This window comes from Phocoena phocoena, chromosome 3 (assembly GCF_963924675.1).
Source record: "Phocoena phocoena chromosome 3, mPhoPho1.1, whole genome shotgun sequence".
Lineage (NCBI taxonomy): Eukaryota > Metazoa > Chordata > Mammalia > Artiodactyla > Phocoenidae > Phocoena > Phocoena phocoena.
Genome location: NC_089221.1, coordinates 27903364 through 27919716, shown reverse-complemented (window position 1 = coordinate 27919716; position 16353 = coordinate 27903364). Strand labels below are relative to the sequence as shown.

General features: G+C 40.7%; 1 protein-coding gene across 1 annotated transcript in view; it reads left to right on the top strand.

The window, feature by feature from the left end:
- ADAMTS12 (ADAM metallopeptidase with thrombospondin type 1 motif 12) overlaps positions 1-14118 on the top strand; it is a 388886-nt gene extending 374768 nt beyond the window's left edge. Inside the window, 1 exon segment of the mRNA XM_065874119.1 lies at positions 13940-14118. Coding sequence (XP_065730191.1) covers positions 13940-14118 — 179 coding nt within the window.
- The last annotated feature ends 2235 nt before the right edge of the window (positions 14119-16353 follow it).

The window sequence follows — 16353 nt, the reverse complement described above, 5'->3', positions numbered from 1 at the left end:
ATTCACATTTGCTATTTCTTCCTGATTCAGTCTTGTGAGATTGTACATTTATAGAAATTTGTACATTTCTCCTAGGTCATCCATTTCATTGGTGTATAATTGTTCATATAATTTCTTATGATCCTTCGTATTTCTGTGGTATCAGTTGTTACTTCTTTTTCACTTCTGATTTTATTGATTTGGGCCTCTTTTTACGTTTTCAAAGAACCAGCGCTCAGTTTCATTGATCTTTATTATTGTTTTATTAGTCTCCATTTATTTATGCTCTGATATATATGATCTTTTTCCTTCTAACTTTGGGTTTTGTTTGTCCTTTTTCTAATTCCTTTAGGTGTAATGTTGGGGGTTTTTTTGAGATGCTTCTTGTTTCCTGAGGTAGGCTTGTATGGCTAAAATTTCCTTCTTAGAATTGCTTTTGTTGCATCCCACAGACTTTGGATCTTTGTGTTTTGTTTTCATCTGTCTATAGGTATTTTTTGATTTCTTCTTTTATTTCCTCAGTGATCCATTGGTTGCTTAGTAGAATGTTATTTAGTCTCCACATGTTTGTGTTTTTTGAAGTTTTTTCTTGTAGCTGATTTCTAGTCTCATATATTGTATTTGGAAAAGATGCTTGATATGATTTCAGTTATCTTAAATTTACTGAGACTTGTTTTGTGGCATAATGTGATCTATCCTGTAGAATGTTCCATGTACATCTTAAAGAATGTTTATTTGCTGCTTTTGGATGGAAGGTATATATATATGTGTGTGTGTGTGTGTGTGTGTGTGTGTGTGTATGTGTGTGTGTGTCTCCATTTGGTTTAATGTATCATTTTTTTTAAGGAAAAATTTTTTTATTGAAATGGGTAATTGGAACTGGGAAAGAAATGTGGGGATATTTATCTGTTTCTTTCATACATAGAGTGTGTTTGTGATTTGCAGTGTCTGAATTAAGGTTTCATTAAGATCTCAATTTCATCAAGAATAGGTTCATCTGAAGAAAAACCAGCCAACCAAAAAGAAAACCCTTAAATCACAAGATACCATTGCCAAAGTCAAAGAGCATATGTGAAGTACATGTTCTCTAGTCAAGCTGATCCATGCTGTGTTCTTTTTTTTTATTGTTTGCCACTTTATTATGCTTCTCTGATATTACATTTTTATAAATTGAAGGTTTGTGGCAACTCTGAGTTGAGTAAGACTATTGACACCATTTTTCCAACAGCATTTCCTCACTTAGTATCTCAGAGTCACATTTTGGTACTTCTCACAATATTATAAGCTTTTTCATTACTACTAAATTATGGTGATCTGTGATCAGTGATCTTTTTTTAGAGCTCTTATACTTATTTATTTTTAATTTTTATTTTATATTGGAGTATAGTTGATTTACAATGTTATGTTTCAGGTGTACAGCAGGGTGATTTAGTTATACATATACATATACATATATATATATATATATATATATATATATATATATCCATTCTTTTTCAGATTCTGTTCCCATATAAGTTATTACAGAATATTGAGGAGAGTTCCCTGTGCTATACAGTAGGTCCTTGTTGATTATCTATTTTATTTATAGTAGTGTCTATATGTTAATCCCAACTTCCTAATTTATCCCTTCCCCCCACCTTCTGCCTTTGGTAACCATAAGTTTGTTTTCTAACTCTGTGAGTCTTTTTCTGTTTTGTAAATAAGTTCATTTGTATGTTTTTTATATTCCACATATAAGTGATGTCATATGATATTTGTCTTTGTCTGACTTACTGTACTTAGTATGATAATCTCTATGTCCATCCATGTTGCTGCAAATGGCATTATTTCATTCTTTTTATGGCTGAGTAATATTCCATTATACATATATACCACATCTTCTTTATCCATTCATCTGTTGATGGACATTTAGATTGCTTCCATGTCTTGGCTATGGCAAATAGTACTGCAATGAATATTGGGGTGGCTGTATCTTTTTGGAGTATGGTTTTCTCCAGATATATGCCCAGGAGTGGGATTGCAGGATAATATGGTAGCTCTATCTTTAGTTTTTAAGGAACCTCCCTACTGTTCTCCATTGTGGCTGCACCAATTTACATTCCCACCAACAGTGTAAGGGGGTTCCCTTTTTTTCCACACCCTCTCCAGCATTTACTGTTTGTAGACTTTCTGACAATGGCCATTCTGACTGGTGTGACGTGATACCTCATTATAGTTTTGATTTGCATTTCTCTAGTAATTAGTGATGTTGAACATTTTTTCATGTGTTTTCTTGCCATCTTCATGTCTTCTTTGGAGAAATGTCTATTTAGATCTGCCCATTTTTTGATTGGGTTTTTTGATATTGAGCTGCATGCGCTGTTTGTATATTTTGGAGATTAATCCTTTGTCGATTGCTTCATTTGCAAGTATTTTTTCCCATTCTGTGAGTTGTCTTTTTGTTTATAGTTTTCTTGGTGGTGCAAAAGCTTTTAAGTTTAATTAGGTCCCATTTGTTTATTTTTGTTTTTATTTTTCTTACTCTAAGGGGTGAATCCAAAAAGATATTGCTGCAATTTATGTCAAAGAGTGTTCTGCCTGTGTTTTCCTCTAAGAGTTTTATAGTATCTGGTCTTAAATCCATTTTGTGTATATTTTTGTGTATGGTTTTAGTACATTCTCTAACTTCATTCTTTTACATGTAGCTGTCCAGTTTTCCCAGCACCACGTACTGAAGATACAGTCTTGTCTCCACTGTATATTCTTGCTTCCTTTGTTATAGATTAATTGACTATAGGTGTGTGAGTTTATTTCTGGGCTGTATATCCTGTTACATTGATCTATATTTCTGTCTTTTTGCCAGTACCATACTGTTTTGATTACTGTAGCTTTATAGTATAGCCTGAAGTCAGAGGGCCTGATTCCTCCTGTTCTCTTTTTCTTTCTCAAGGTTGCTTTGCCTATTTGGGGTCTTTTGTGTTTCCATATAAATTTTAAGTTTTTTGTTCTAGATCTGCAAAAACTGCCATTGGTCATTTGATAGGGATTGCATTAAATCTGTAGATTACCTTGGGTGGTATAGTCACTTTGACAATATTGATTCTTCAATCCAAGAACATGGTATCTTTCCATCTTTTCATGTCGTCTTTTTTTTTTCATAAGTATCTTACAGTTTTCAGAGTATAGGTCTTTAGCCTCCTTAGGTAGGTTTATTCCTAGGTATTTTTTTTTTATGCAATAGAAAATGGGATTGTTTCCTTAATTTCTCTTTCTGATTTTTCTTTCTTTATGTATATAAATGCAACAGATTTCTGTGTATTAATTTTGTTTTTTGGGTTTTTTCTACATCTTTATTGAGTATAATTGCTTTACAATGGTGTTAGCTTCTGCTTTATAACAAAGTGAATCAGTTATACATATACATATGTTCCCATATCTCTTCCCTCTTGCGTCTCCCTCCCTCCAACCCTCCCTATCCCACCCCTCCAGGCAGTCACAAAGCACCAAGCTGATCTCCCTGTGCTATGCGGCTGCTTCCCACTAGCTATCTACCTTGCGTTTGGTAGTGTATATATGTCCATTCCTCTCTCTCGCTTTGTCACAGCTTACCCTTCCCCCTCCCCATATCCTCAAGTCCATTCTCTAGTAGGTCTGAGTCTTTATTCCTGTCTTACTCCTAGGTTCTTCATGACATTTTTTTTTCTTAAATTCCATATATATGTGTTAGCATACGGTATTTGTCTTTCTCTTTCGGACTTCACTCTGTATGACAGATTCTAGGTCTATCCACCTCATTACAAATAGCTCAATTTCGTTTTTTTATGGCTGAGTAATATTCCATTGTATATATGTACCACATCTTCTTTATCCATTCATCTGATGATGGACACTTAGGTTGTTTCCATTTCCTGGCTATTGTAAATAGAGCTGCAATGAACATTTTGGTACATGACTCTTTTTGAGTTATGGTTTCCTCAGGGTATATGCCCAGTAGTGGGATTGATGGGTCATATGGTAGTTCTATTTGTAGTTTTTTAAGGAAATGCCATACTCTTCTCCATAGTGGCTCTACCAATTCACATTTCCACCAGCAGTGCAAGAGTGTTCCCTTTTCTCCACACCCTCTCCAGCATTTATTGTTTCTAGATTTTTTGATGATGGCCATTCTGACTGGTGTGAGATGATATCTCATTGTAGTTTTGATTTGCATTTCTCTAATGATTAATGATGTTGAACATTCTTTCATGTGTTTGTTGGCAGTCTGTATATCTTCTTTGGAGAAATGTCTATTTAGGTCTTCTGCCCATTTTTGGATTGGGTTGTTTGTTTTTTTGTTATTGAGCTGCATGAGCTGCTTGTAAATTTTGGAGATTAATCCTTTGTCAGTTGCTTCATTTGCAAATATTTTCTCCCATTCTGAGGGTTAATTTTGTATCCTGCAACTTTACTGAATTCATTGATGAGCTCTAGTAATGTTCTGGTAACATCTTTAGGATTCTCTATGTATAGTATCATGTCATCTACAGGCAGTGACAATTTTACTTCTTCTTTTCTGATTTGGATTCCCTTTATTTCCTTTTTATCTCTGCCGTGGCTAGGACTTCCAAAACCATGTTGAATAAAAGTGGTGAGAGTGGTCATCCTTGTCTTGTTCCTGATCTTAGAGGAAATACCTTAAGTTTTTCACCATTGAATATGTTGTTAGCTGTGTGTTTGTCATATATGGCCTTTATTATGTTGAGGTATGTTCCCTCTATGCCCACTTTCCAGGGAGTTTTTTTAATCATAAATAGGTTTTGAATTTTGTCAAAAGCTTTTTCTGCATCTATTGAGATAATCATGGTTTTTATTGTTCACTTTATTAATGTGGTGTATCACACTGATTGATTTCTGGATATTGAAAAATCCTTGCATCCCTGGGATAAATCCACTTGATCATGGTGTATGATCCTTTTAATATATTGTTGGGTTCAGTTTGCTAGTATTTTATTGAGGATTTTTGTGTCTTTGTTTATTGGTGGTATTGGCCTGTAATTTTCTTTCTTTTTTTTTTTTTTGTGGTATCTGTCTTGTTTTGGTATCAGGGTGATGGTGACCTCATAGAATGAGTTTGGGAGTGTTCCTTCCTCTAAAATTTTTTAAAATAATTTTAGAAGGATAGGTGTCAACTCTTCTCTAAATGGGTAGGGCCATGTCTTGGCATCAAAATGGGGGCCTACAGGACAACTCACACCAATGAGTACTCCCCAGTACCTTTGCCACCAGTGTCCTTGTCCCCACAGTGAGCCACAGCCACCCCCCCACCTCTCCAGGAGACCCTTCAAGTCCACCAGGTAGGTCTTGCCCAGGTGCCTATGAAGTCACTGCTTTTTCTCCTCGGTCCTGGTGCACACGAGACTTTGTGCACACCATCCAAGAGTGGAGTTTGTTTCCCCCAGTCCTGTGAAGTTCCTGCAATCAAGCCCCGCTGGGCTTCAAAGGCAAATGCCCTGGGGGCTCCTCCTCCCAATTCCAAACCCCCAAACTGGGAAGCCTGACATGGGGCTCAGAACTCTCACTCCTATGGGAGAACCTCTGTGATATAATTATTTTCCAGTTTGTAGGTCACCCACCCAGCAGGTTTGAGATTTGATTGTATCACAGATGCACCCCTTCTACCAACTCATTGTGGGTGGCTTCTTCTTTGTTTTGGAAGTAGAATATCTTTTTTGGTAGGTTTCAGTCTTTTTTGTTGATGGTTCACAGTTAGTTGTGATTTTGGTGTTTTTTTAAGAGGAGGTGAGCTCAGGTTCTTCTACTCCACCATCTTGTGGACCCTGTTCCAATCTGTGTTAATGTGATCCATGAACCAGTAGCATCAGCTTCCTCTGGGAGCTTGTTTAATGTACCATGTAAGGCCAGAGTTTCCTTATTGATTTTCTTTCTGGATGATCTGCCTGCTGATGTATGCATGGTGTGAAATTCCCCTACTATTATTGAGTTACTGTCAATTTCTCCCTTTATGTCTGTTAATATTTGCTTTATGTATTTAGGTGCTCCCTATGTTGGGTGAATATATATTTACCTTTGTTATATCTTCTTCTTGGATTGATTTCTTGATCATTGTATAATGTTCTTTGTCTCTTGTTACAATCTTTGTTTTAAAGTCTATTTTGTCTGATACCTGTATTGCTACCATGGCTTTCTTTTCACTTCTATTTTCATGGAATACCTCTTTCCATCCCCTCATTTTCAGTCTGTGTCTTTAGATCTGAAGTGAGTCTTTTATAGGCATACAGGTTTTGTATTTGTATCCCTTCAGCCATTCTGTCTTTTAATTCGAGCATTTAATTCATTTATATTTAAAGTAATTTTTGATACATATGTACTTATTGCCATTTTTAATTGTTTTTGTAGTTTTTTCACTCTTTTCTTCACTTCTTTTGTGATTTGTTGACTATCTTTAGTGTTATATTTGGATTTCTTTTTCTTTTTTGTGTATCTATGATAGATTTTTGGTTTGTGGTTACCATGAGGTTTATATATAGCCATATATATATATAATTATTTTAAGTTGCTGATCTCTAAGTTCAAATGCATTTTAACAACCCTGCATTTTTATCCCCCTCTCCCATGTTTACTGTTTTTGACATATTTTATATGTTTTTGTTTTGTATACCCCTTAACTGCTTATTGTGGATATAGATGATTTTGCTACTTTTGCCTTTTAATCTTTCTACTAGCTTTATACATGGTTGATTTATTACCTTTATTGCATATTTGTCTTTACCACTTAAATTTTCCTTTTATAATTTGCATGTTTCTAAATGTGCCGTTTTCTTTTTCACTTAGAGAAATTCCTTTTAGCATTTCTTGTAAAGCTGGTTTGGTGGTGCTGAATTTTTTTAGCTTTTACTTGTCTGTAAAACTTTTGATCTCTCTATCAAATCTAAATGAAAGCTTTGCCAGGTAGAGTATTCTTTCCCCTTTCATCACTTGAAATATATCGTGCCCTTCTGGCCTGCAGAGTTTCTGCTGAAGAGTCAACTGATAGCCCTATGGGAGTTTTTTTCTACTTGTTGCTTTTCCCTTGCTGATTTTTTTATTTTTATTTTTCTTGGGGTATAGTTGATTTACAGTGTTGTATGAGTTTCAGGTGTACAGCAAACTGAATCTGTTATACATATATCCACTCTTTCTTAGATTCTTTTCCCATATAGGCCATTACAGAGTATTGAGTAGAGTTCCCTGTGCTATACGGTAGGTCCTTATTAGTTATCTATTTTATATGTAGTAGTGTGTATGTGTCAATCCCAATCGTCCTATTTATCCCTCCCCCCGACATACCCCCCAGTAACCATAAGTTTATTTTCTACATCTGTAACTCTATTTCTGTTTTGTTTTGGTTTTTTTTAAATTTCTTTATTCTTTATTTTATCTTATTTTTGGCTGCATCGGATCTTAGTTGCAGCCCGCGGGATCTTCATTGAGGCATGCGGGATTTTTGTTGTGGTGTGCAGGCTTCTCTCTAGTTGCGGTGTGCAGGTTTTCTCTCGTTGTGGCACGCAGGCTCCAGGGCACGTAGGCTCTATAGTTTGTGGCACACAGGCTCTCTAGTTGAGGCACGCAAGCTCAGTGGTTGTGGCGCATGGGCTTAGTTGCCCCATGGAGTGTGGGATCTTAATTCCCTGACCAGGGATCAAACCCGTGTCCCGTGCATTGTAAGGTGTATTCTTTACCACTGGACCACCAGGGAAGTCCCAAACTCTATTTGTTTTGTAGATAAGTTCATTTGTAGCCTTTTTTAGATTCCACATATGAGTGATATTATGTGATATTTGTCTTTGTCTGACTTTCTTCACTCAGTATGACAATTTCTGGGTCCATTCATGTTGCTGCAAATGGCATTGTTTTTTTTTCTTTTTTATGGCTGAGTAATATTCCACTGTATATATGTACCACATCTTCTTTATCCATTCGTCTGTTGATGGACATTTAGGTTGCTTCCATGTCCTGGCTATTGTAAATAGAGCTGCAGTGAACATTGTGGTGCATGTATCTTTTCTCCAGATAGATGCCCAGTAGTGGGATTGCTGGGTTGTATGGTAGTTCTATATTTAGTTTTTTAAGGAACCTCCATACTGTTCTCCATAGTGGCTGTACCAGTTTACATTCCCACCAACAATATAGAAGGGTTCCCTTTTTTCTCCACACCCTCTCCAGCATCCCTTGCTGATTTTAATTTTCTCCCTTTATCTTTAATTTTTGCCATTTTAATTACATTGTGTCTTGGTATGATCATCTTCGGGTTCCTGTTTTGGGTTCTGTGCTTCCTGGTCCTGGTTGTCTATTTCCTATCCCAGGTTAGGGCAGTTTTTAGCTATTATATCATCAAATATGTCCTCTTCCCATTTATCTCTCTGTTCTCCATCTGGGAGCTGTATAATGTGAATGTTAGTACATTTGATGTTATATCACAGAGGTTTCTGAATTGTCCTCATTTTTAAATTCTTTTTTTCTGTTCAATTTCAATTGTTTCCACTACTCTGCTTTCCAGTTCACTGATCCATTCCTCTGTATCATCTAATCTACTATTTAATCCTTTTAGTGTATTTTTTATTTGTTTTTCTATTCTTTAGCTCTGTTTCTTTCTCTTCGTTAATCTTCTTCCTGTATTCACCCATTTTTCTCCCAAGTTCTTTGAGTATCTTTACAATCATTACCTTGAACTCTTTTTTGGATAGGTTGCCTATCTTCAGTTCAGTTAGTTCTTCTGGGGTTTTATCTTATTCCTTCATTTGAGATATATTCCTCTGTTGCCTCATTTTCCGTAATTTGCTGTTTTTATTTCGATGTATTTGGTAGGTTGATTATGTTTTCTCACCCTGGAGAAGTGGCCTTTTGTAGGAGACATCCTGTGTGTCCCAGCAGCATACTCCCCTCTGATCACCAGAGCTATATGCTATAGGGGTGCCCCCTACATGGGCTGCATGGGTCCTTCTTTTTGTGATGAGCTGACTACTGCGGGTAGTCTGGTAGGTGTGGCTGGCTTTCTATTAGGTTGGTGTGAGGCTCTGCCTTGTGTGGAGACTGCTAGTTGGTGGGGCAGGGCAGGGCATGAGATAGCTGGCTGCAGAGTCCCGGGATTCCCCTGGGTAGTCCTGGCTGGCTTGTAGGCAGAGCTGGGTTGTGGAGTGGGTGACTGCAGAGCCGGTTCCTGACATGGCTGGCTGTGAGTTCCAGGGTGTCCCAAAGCTGGTACTGGCCTGCTGGTGAGAGATACAAGGTGTCTCGGAGCAGGTGTCACCCCACTGGTAGGTGGGGCCAGATCTTGGGACTGCTGGCTGAGGGACCCAAGGTGTCTCAGAGCAGATGTTAGCCTGCTGATGGTCAGGCCCAGGGGGTACTGACATGGCAAGCTGCAGTAGTCCTGGGGCTTGTGTCTACCCAACTGGTGTGTGAAACTTGGTCTTCAGACTTCTGGCTGCAGGGCCCTGAGGGTCCTGGAGCTGGTGTCTGCCCACTGGTGGGTGGAGCCAGGGTCTCTGGCTTCAGGGCCTGGGAGTCCTGAGTCTAGTCTCAGCACACGCAGGGCTGGGCCCTAGGCCCTCTGGTGGACAGGGCCAGGTCCCAAAGCAGCTCAGGGGGTTTTAAGGCAGCAGGGCTGCTGGTGAGTGGGGCTGTGTCTCCACCCAGCTAGTTGCTCGGCTTGAGGCATCCCAGTACTGGTGCTGACAGACTGGTGGGTGGAGCCTGGTCCTAGTGTTGGAGGGAGGATTCCAAAATGGTGCTTGCTAGCACCAGTGTCCTCATGGTAGAACGAGCTTCCCAAAACAGCTGTCACCAGTGTCTGTGTCCCGAGGGTGAGCTCTAGTTGCCTCTTGTCTCTGCAGGACTCTCCAAGATCAGCAGGTGGGTCTGACCCAGGCTCCTTTCAAATTACTGCTTCTGCGCTGGGTCCTGTGAGATTTTGTGTGTGCCCTTTAGGAGTGGAGTCTCTATTCCCCATAGCCCCTGGCTCTCCTGATTAAGCCCTACTGACCTTTACGCTAAATGTTCTGGGGGCTCATCTTCTCAGTGCAGGACCACGGGGCTTGGGAGCCTGATGTGGAGCTCAAGCCCCTCGCTCATGGAGAACCTCTGTAATTATTCTCCCATTTGTGGTTCACCCACCCAGGGGTATGGGTCCTGACTATACCACATCTCCATCCCTCCTACCTGTCTTGTTGTGGTTCCTTCTTTATATTTTTAGTCATAGAAGAGCTTTTCTGCCAGTCTTCCAGTCTTTCGCATCAATAGTTGCTCTGTAAATAGTTGTAATTTTGGTGTGGCTGTGGGCAGAGGTGAGCTTGGCATCTTCCTACCGAAAGATATTCTTCCAGATGAACAGAACTTTCATTTATTCAGCAAATATTACTGATCACAAGATGTGTCTCAGGCAAGTACTAAAAACTGAGGACACAGAAATGAGTCTGACACATTCCCTGGCCTCACAAAACCCAAAGTCTTACAGACACTGTATTTGCCAACAACATTGAAATTATTTTCCAACTTTTGTGGGCAAAATATTATCCCTTCAAGACAGCAGGGGAACAAGCTTATGACTGTCCCTTTACATTTCCAAGTATGATTTCTATTAAACAGGCATAGGCAAATTGGGATGTCCTCTCTAAGTTGCCCCCAATTATAAGCATTGTGTGCTTCAGCTGGGATCCAGTTGGCTGATGAACACAGCAGCCTTCATTGTTTCACAATAATAACGAGAACTGGTGCAACTAAGCCCTGCCTGCCGTGATGTTGGGCTCCCAGTCATTGTCTAAATGAGCTGCTAAACTTAGGTCTGGAACACAGGCTCCCAATATAGGTCACCGGTATCCTCCACTCTTCCCTCCAGTTTCCCACCTTTAAACAGGAGGATTCCAGGACTCACATGTTCCCAGGGCTCTGAGGACCGTTGAAAAGCTGGGATCATGATCCAGTGGTTGCCAAGATCAGGCAAGGACACCAGGCTTGGCTGAGCCTCTTTCAGTCAGGTAGATGTTGACCTGACAAGTGGGGGCCCTTGGTTGAACAAATGAAGCTGCTCTGGTCAGGGAAGACCTGTCCATGTGGGCCCCTCCTTCCCCATAACCAGCACAAAAGATTCATTTTCTTGGTGGCAGTGCTTTAGAGGCACCGAGGCAGCATTCAGATTCCAGCACCACCATCTGTGTTCCAGCTATGAGACACTTAAGCCTCTGTGGAACTTCAGTATTAAAGCGAGAACAATAGGTATAAGTAAATTTATATGAAGATCAAATGAGATAGTATATGCCAAGCACATTGCCTAGTGTGTGGTAAGTGCTTAAGAAATTGTTATCTGTGTTGTTAAAACAACAGAAATTTAGTCTCACAGTTCTGGAGGCAAGAAGTCCAAAAACCACGGTTCTTGGTAGGGCCGTGCTCTCTGTCTCTTAGCTTCTGGTAGTCACCGGCTTTCCTTGGCTTGTAGCTGCATAACTCCGATCTCTGCCCCCATCGTCACATGGCCATCTTCCTCTGTGTGTCTGTGTCGTCACATGGCTTTCTCTTCACTGCGCGTGTCTATCTATCTCTTCTCTCTCTATAAGGACACAGTCATGTTAAGTCATCTTAATTAACATCATAATTACATCTGCAAGGAAATATTTCCAAATAACGTCACATTCACAGGTACCAATGGTTATGACTTCAACTCTGGGGGAACACTTAAACTTTGGAGGATCCAATTCAACCCAGAACGAAGTTAAAGACTTTGGGGTCCTCTAAGAGGCCTTTTTAGAATGGTAGACACCCTAGAGAGAGGTCACACTTCAGCCTTTAGCAGAAAAGGTTCAACGCCATTTACAGAACAGTTCAAGATAGAACACAGTGCCATGTTTGAGCAAATGTTAACAATAATAATACAAGTTTGGAGATTGGGACGGAAGGGATCCATGTGGTCCAATGTGGCCAAAAGAAGCTTTGTGGAGAGAAGGAATGGAAGCTAAACTTTCATACTTCCTCTGTCTTCTTTTCTTGTAGTAGCCCCAGAGCACTCACATACTCATGGCAGGGAGAATATGGGGCAAAGAGCTACCCCAGAGGCACCTTCTCCGTCCACCATCCATAAGGAATTTAGGAGAGGCTGGCTAAGAAATCAGAGCCTAGGCTTCCATGCTGGGCCCTGCCCCAATGCCAGAAGCCTGGGGAGGAAGCCCTGCCTTGTTCTGAACAGCAGCCTACACGACGCACAGCCCAAGCCCCATGGAGAACACCTGCTGCTCTGGTGGGCACGTGGGAGATGAAGAGCTCAGATTTCTAGTCCACAGTAGGAACACTTGGCAGAAATATGTACTCTTTCTGAAATGTCAGATCGTGTACAGAAGTTTCCTGGGGGATTAGAGGGCACTGATTTTTATGAAATGTTTAGGAAGAGGCCTGAAGAAGAAAATAATCAGCAATGAAGAGGTTTGGGGTTCTAGGAGCATTATATGTTACCTACTCCCAAGTGCACTTAACACTTGCAAACCAAATGGAATTCTGACAGCTAACAGAAGACACTTCTTCATGAAAAAACCAGGCACAGTCAAGGAAATGAGTTCCGAGAAGATAAAAAGCATTTTTTTGCCTTCATGACCTGAAGGTGAAAAATGCATAGAGAGGCAAAAATACTGTCACAGATTTGGGTAAAGAGAATACTACCTCAATTTCTACTTTTACTGACAGTTCTATTTACAAAGGACAGCAGCCTGTTTGTTTGGGGAAAAGCTTTTCTTTAGGACTGTTCAAATCTTTTCCGTAATGGAGAAAGAAGATCAACCAGAGCTCTGAGAGGCACTGAAGCAAAGTTTGAAACAATTTCACTTTATAAAAGAAAAATGTGTTATTGGGGCCTTAGTGAATTCCTTCCAGACCAGGAGTACCTGGGCCAGTGCAGTCTGAGTACCACCCATAGAATATGCAAGGGTGGTCCCTGAGAAATCTAGTCCAATTCCCTGTTTCATATATGAGGAAAGGCGGGCCAAAATAATTCAGGAACTTACTTGCCCAGAGTTAGGGTAGAACAAGGATTAGCAACCAAGTAACTAATTGTATCCTTACTCTGGGAATTATTTGTGCATGTCTTATGCCTTTGTCTACATGGTACATTTCTGGAGGGCAGCGACCACATTTTATATATCTATATCCTTTGCTCAGGAAGCATTGGTTAGTTGACTGGCGGGGTGACTGCTTGGTGCTCAAGATGATATGATTGATAAAAGCGTGAGCTGGAGTAAAAACTGCCCATGTTCAGATCTGACTGTGCCACTTATCAGCTGGATAACATTGTGCAAGTTCTTAGCTTCTGTAGGCTTTACGTCTCCTTTTGTAAAATGGAAAGAACAGTTGTATTTACCTGATTAGTTACTGCTGTGAAGATTCAGTGAAGCGATGCAAGTAAAATATTGCATTCAACTATTGCATAACAATCCTGCATAACAAGGCACCTCGAAACTCAGTGCTCTAAAACTACAAGCGTGAATTTCTGGCTCAGCTCAAGTTCAGCTGATCTAGCTTGGCCGTGGTTGGCCTCGGCTGCAAGCTGTAGGTTGGGTCTAGGTCTGCTCCATGTGTCTCATCCTCCTTGGTCCAGTGGCTGCGTGAGCCAGAGTCTTCTAACGGTGATGGCAGAAGCTCATCAGGGCAGCCTCATCCTCCCTCACATTCCAAGGCCCTGCAGAGATCATGTCCACTAACATCCCATTGTACAAAGCAAGTCAGAGGGCTGAACCCAAAGTCCAGGAGTGGGGAAGTATTCACCACCGGGTGGCCATGGCAAGGGTGGGAATGTATAACATTGCTCCACAGGAGTGAATGTCAGTGGATGTCAACCATTATGAATGGTTATGGAGCCTTTCTCAGTAGACACATAAAGTCTTCCATTAATAGCAGTCGCACTTATTCACTTACAAAAGGATAATCTTTGGTTTTTTTCCTATTTTTTTTTCTCCTCCCACAGATTTACTTTGCACCAAAGACAAGTTATCAGCCAGTTTCTGCCAGACACTAAAAGCCATGAAGAAATGTTCTGTGCCCACCGTGAGGGCTCAGTGCTGCCTCTCGTGTTCCCAGACACACATCGCCCACACCCAAAGGCCAAGAAAGCGGCAGCCACTCAAAAACCCCAGAGCACCCTAAGTCCAGAAGAAAGCCACCCTCCACCACGGACTGCAGCAGCCTGCTGACCGTGACGTGTTCTAGGCCCAGGGACCACTTCATTGCGGTTTTACTGTGTATTTCAGGTTCAACTTTGGCTCATAACTAAACAAAGCCCACTGTTCTTTAGCCACAAAACGCCCCTCATAGGAGACATGGGACTGTAATACTCACCGCTCCCTGATAGGCAGGTGAGGTATCCAGGAGAATCGGGCCTTTCGTGAGATCAGCTCGTGGGAAAGGTGCCAAGGTGGGCAAGTCTGTGAAATGATGTCTTTTGTTCCTCCCTTAAAGATAAAAACAGAGAGACCAGATTTTTTCCCAGACTACCTCAAGAGTATCAGGAAACAGAGCCACACTTATCCAGGGAACAAATAATCTTGTTAATTTACCTTGGTGAAATCACCCTTTTTTGTCTCCCTACTTGGGGCAGCTGCTGTTTAAAATGTCATGGGAGAGCTTTCAGGAACATTCTTGTAATTCATCCAGGCAGGGGATCGCTTTCTTCACCCCGTGTTCAACTGGGGCAGGAAGAGAAAGTGCTGGCTTCATCCTCAGCCTGTCCCTCATCCCTATGGACTCTTCATCTGGTCTGTTTGGACTCCCATTCCTTCCTGGAGACACTAGAAGAAGAGGACATGGGCAGGAACTGTAGGCTTTAGTGAACCTAAGGGATTTAGGTTAGTTATACAGAAGACATTTCTGACTTAAGGATAATTTCTATGAAAACTCTTAAGAAGCAAATTAACAGAAATCAATTTCTTGCTAGTATAAGGAAGAGAAGAACATGGGCTTTTTGTTCTTCCCACTTCCCTGGCAAATACCCATTCCTTTGCAGAAGAGCAAATGAGTCTTCCTGTGTGGCTTTCTTTCCCTTCATCTAGCAGATTCCCTGCCTGAGTCTTCAGTTCAGGGTGAACGTCTTTTCACCACTAGGGGTTTACACACCGCAACTGCTACGGCCAGGTCCACAGCTGCAACCTGCCCCCACCCACCCTCAGGTTGGAAAATGGAGCTCTAGATTAAAATATTTCCGAGAACCAGGTAAATTGTATTAAGTTTAGAAAAACTTAGTATAAACTTCTAGTCTCGAGAAAAAAAAATTTTCAAAAGTGAGGTAAATCCGATCTATTCTGTAGCACACCCAATAGTTACTTTTGAGGATCTGTTTTCTGGGGTGGGGGTGGAGGACAGGTGAGTCAGGTAGTCCAAAAAAGTGAAATGAAAGTTAGAATGCTTATTCTGGATGTTTCCATCACCCGTCAGGAGTCAAAGTAAGCTGTGGTCTCAGATTCAAGGTGAATTTCCTGGTTTGTAAGGGGAGGTATTTATATGAACTGAACGTGGAAAATGGGGGTTGTGGAGCCCCCAGGGGAAGAAGCCCTCAGAATCAGCTCTTGACAGAGGGGAAGGCAGGAGAGTGGGCTTCGCGTAATGGGCAGCGTGTCTTCAGTCTCACGCACAGGTCCCGTTAACATTCACCATGCAGCACAGTATTCCATCTCTCCCTTGAATTATCTATCCATTCAGCAGAACGGTGCTATTGAAAAATGGTGCTAATATCTAGTTGGTGGCAGAACAAATATAAACATATAGATAGATGTACAAGTGGGCAAGTCCACATGCATCTTCTGTTCGATTTGTAATGGTGTTGCTGGCCAATGCCAGTTCTATTGCTTGGATACCAGAAGCTTAAATTTTTTATATTAGGCGCTTTTTTTTTCAAGCCATTACTGTGTATTATTATGATAAATGCCTGTGGGAAATAAAACACTGGGGTTGGGATGAAATTTGAGATACAGCAGAAACAGGAGGTGAGTAGAAATGTTTACCAAAACCGGAGAATTTATTTCTATATAATTATGTTCTTGTATTCTGTCTTTAAATCTAAACATTGCTGGCCAGTGACAGTCTCTGGTGAAATAAGTTTTAGCAAGAAGATGCTTACATTGTCAGTGATGGGAGTAGAAAAGAACCTGATTTTTTCTAATGAGGCAGTTCTCAAAAACTGTCCCTGAAGTATAGTGTAGGCTTTCAGGGAGATTAATTTAGTAAGTTGGATGGATTTAACTTAACCTGGTACTCGGCTACCCTAGGATCATACATGTCATCAGAGACCTGGATATGACCAGTCTTACAAAACTCAGGAACAAACTCCGATTCCTACTGACCTCAGCAAACTAAACTAGGCCAGATTTCCCAATATGCAAACTGTTA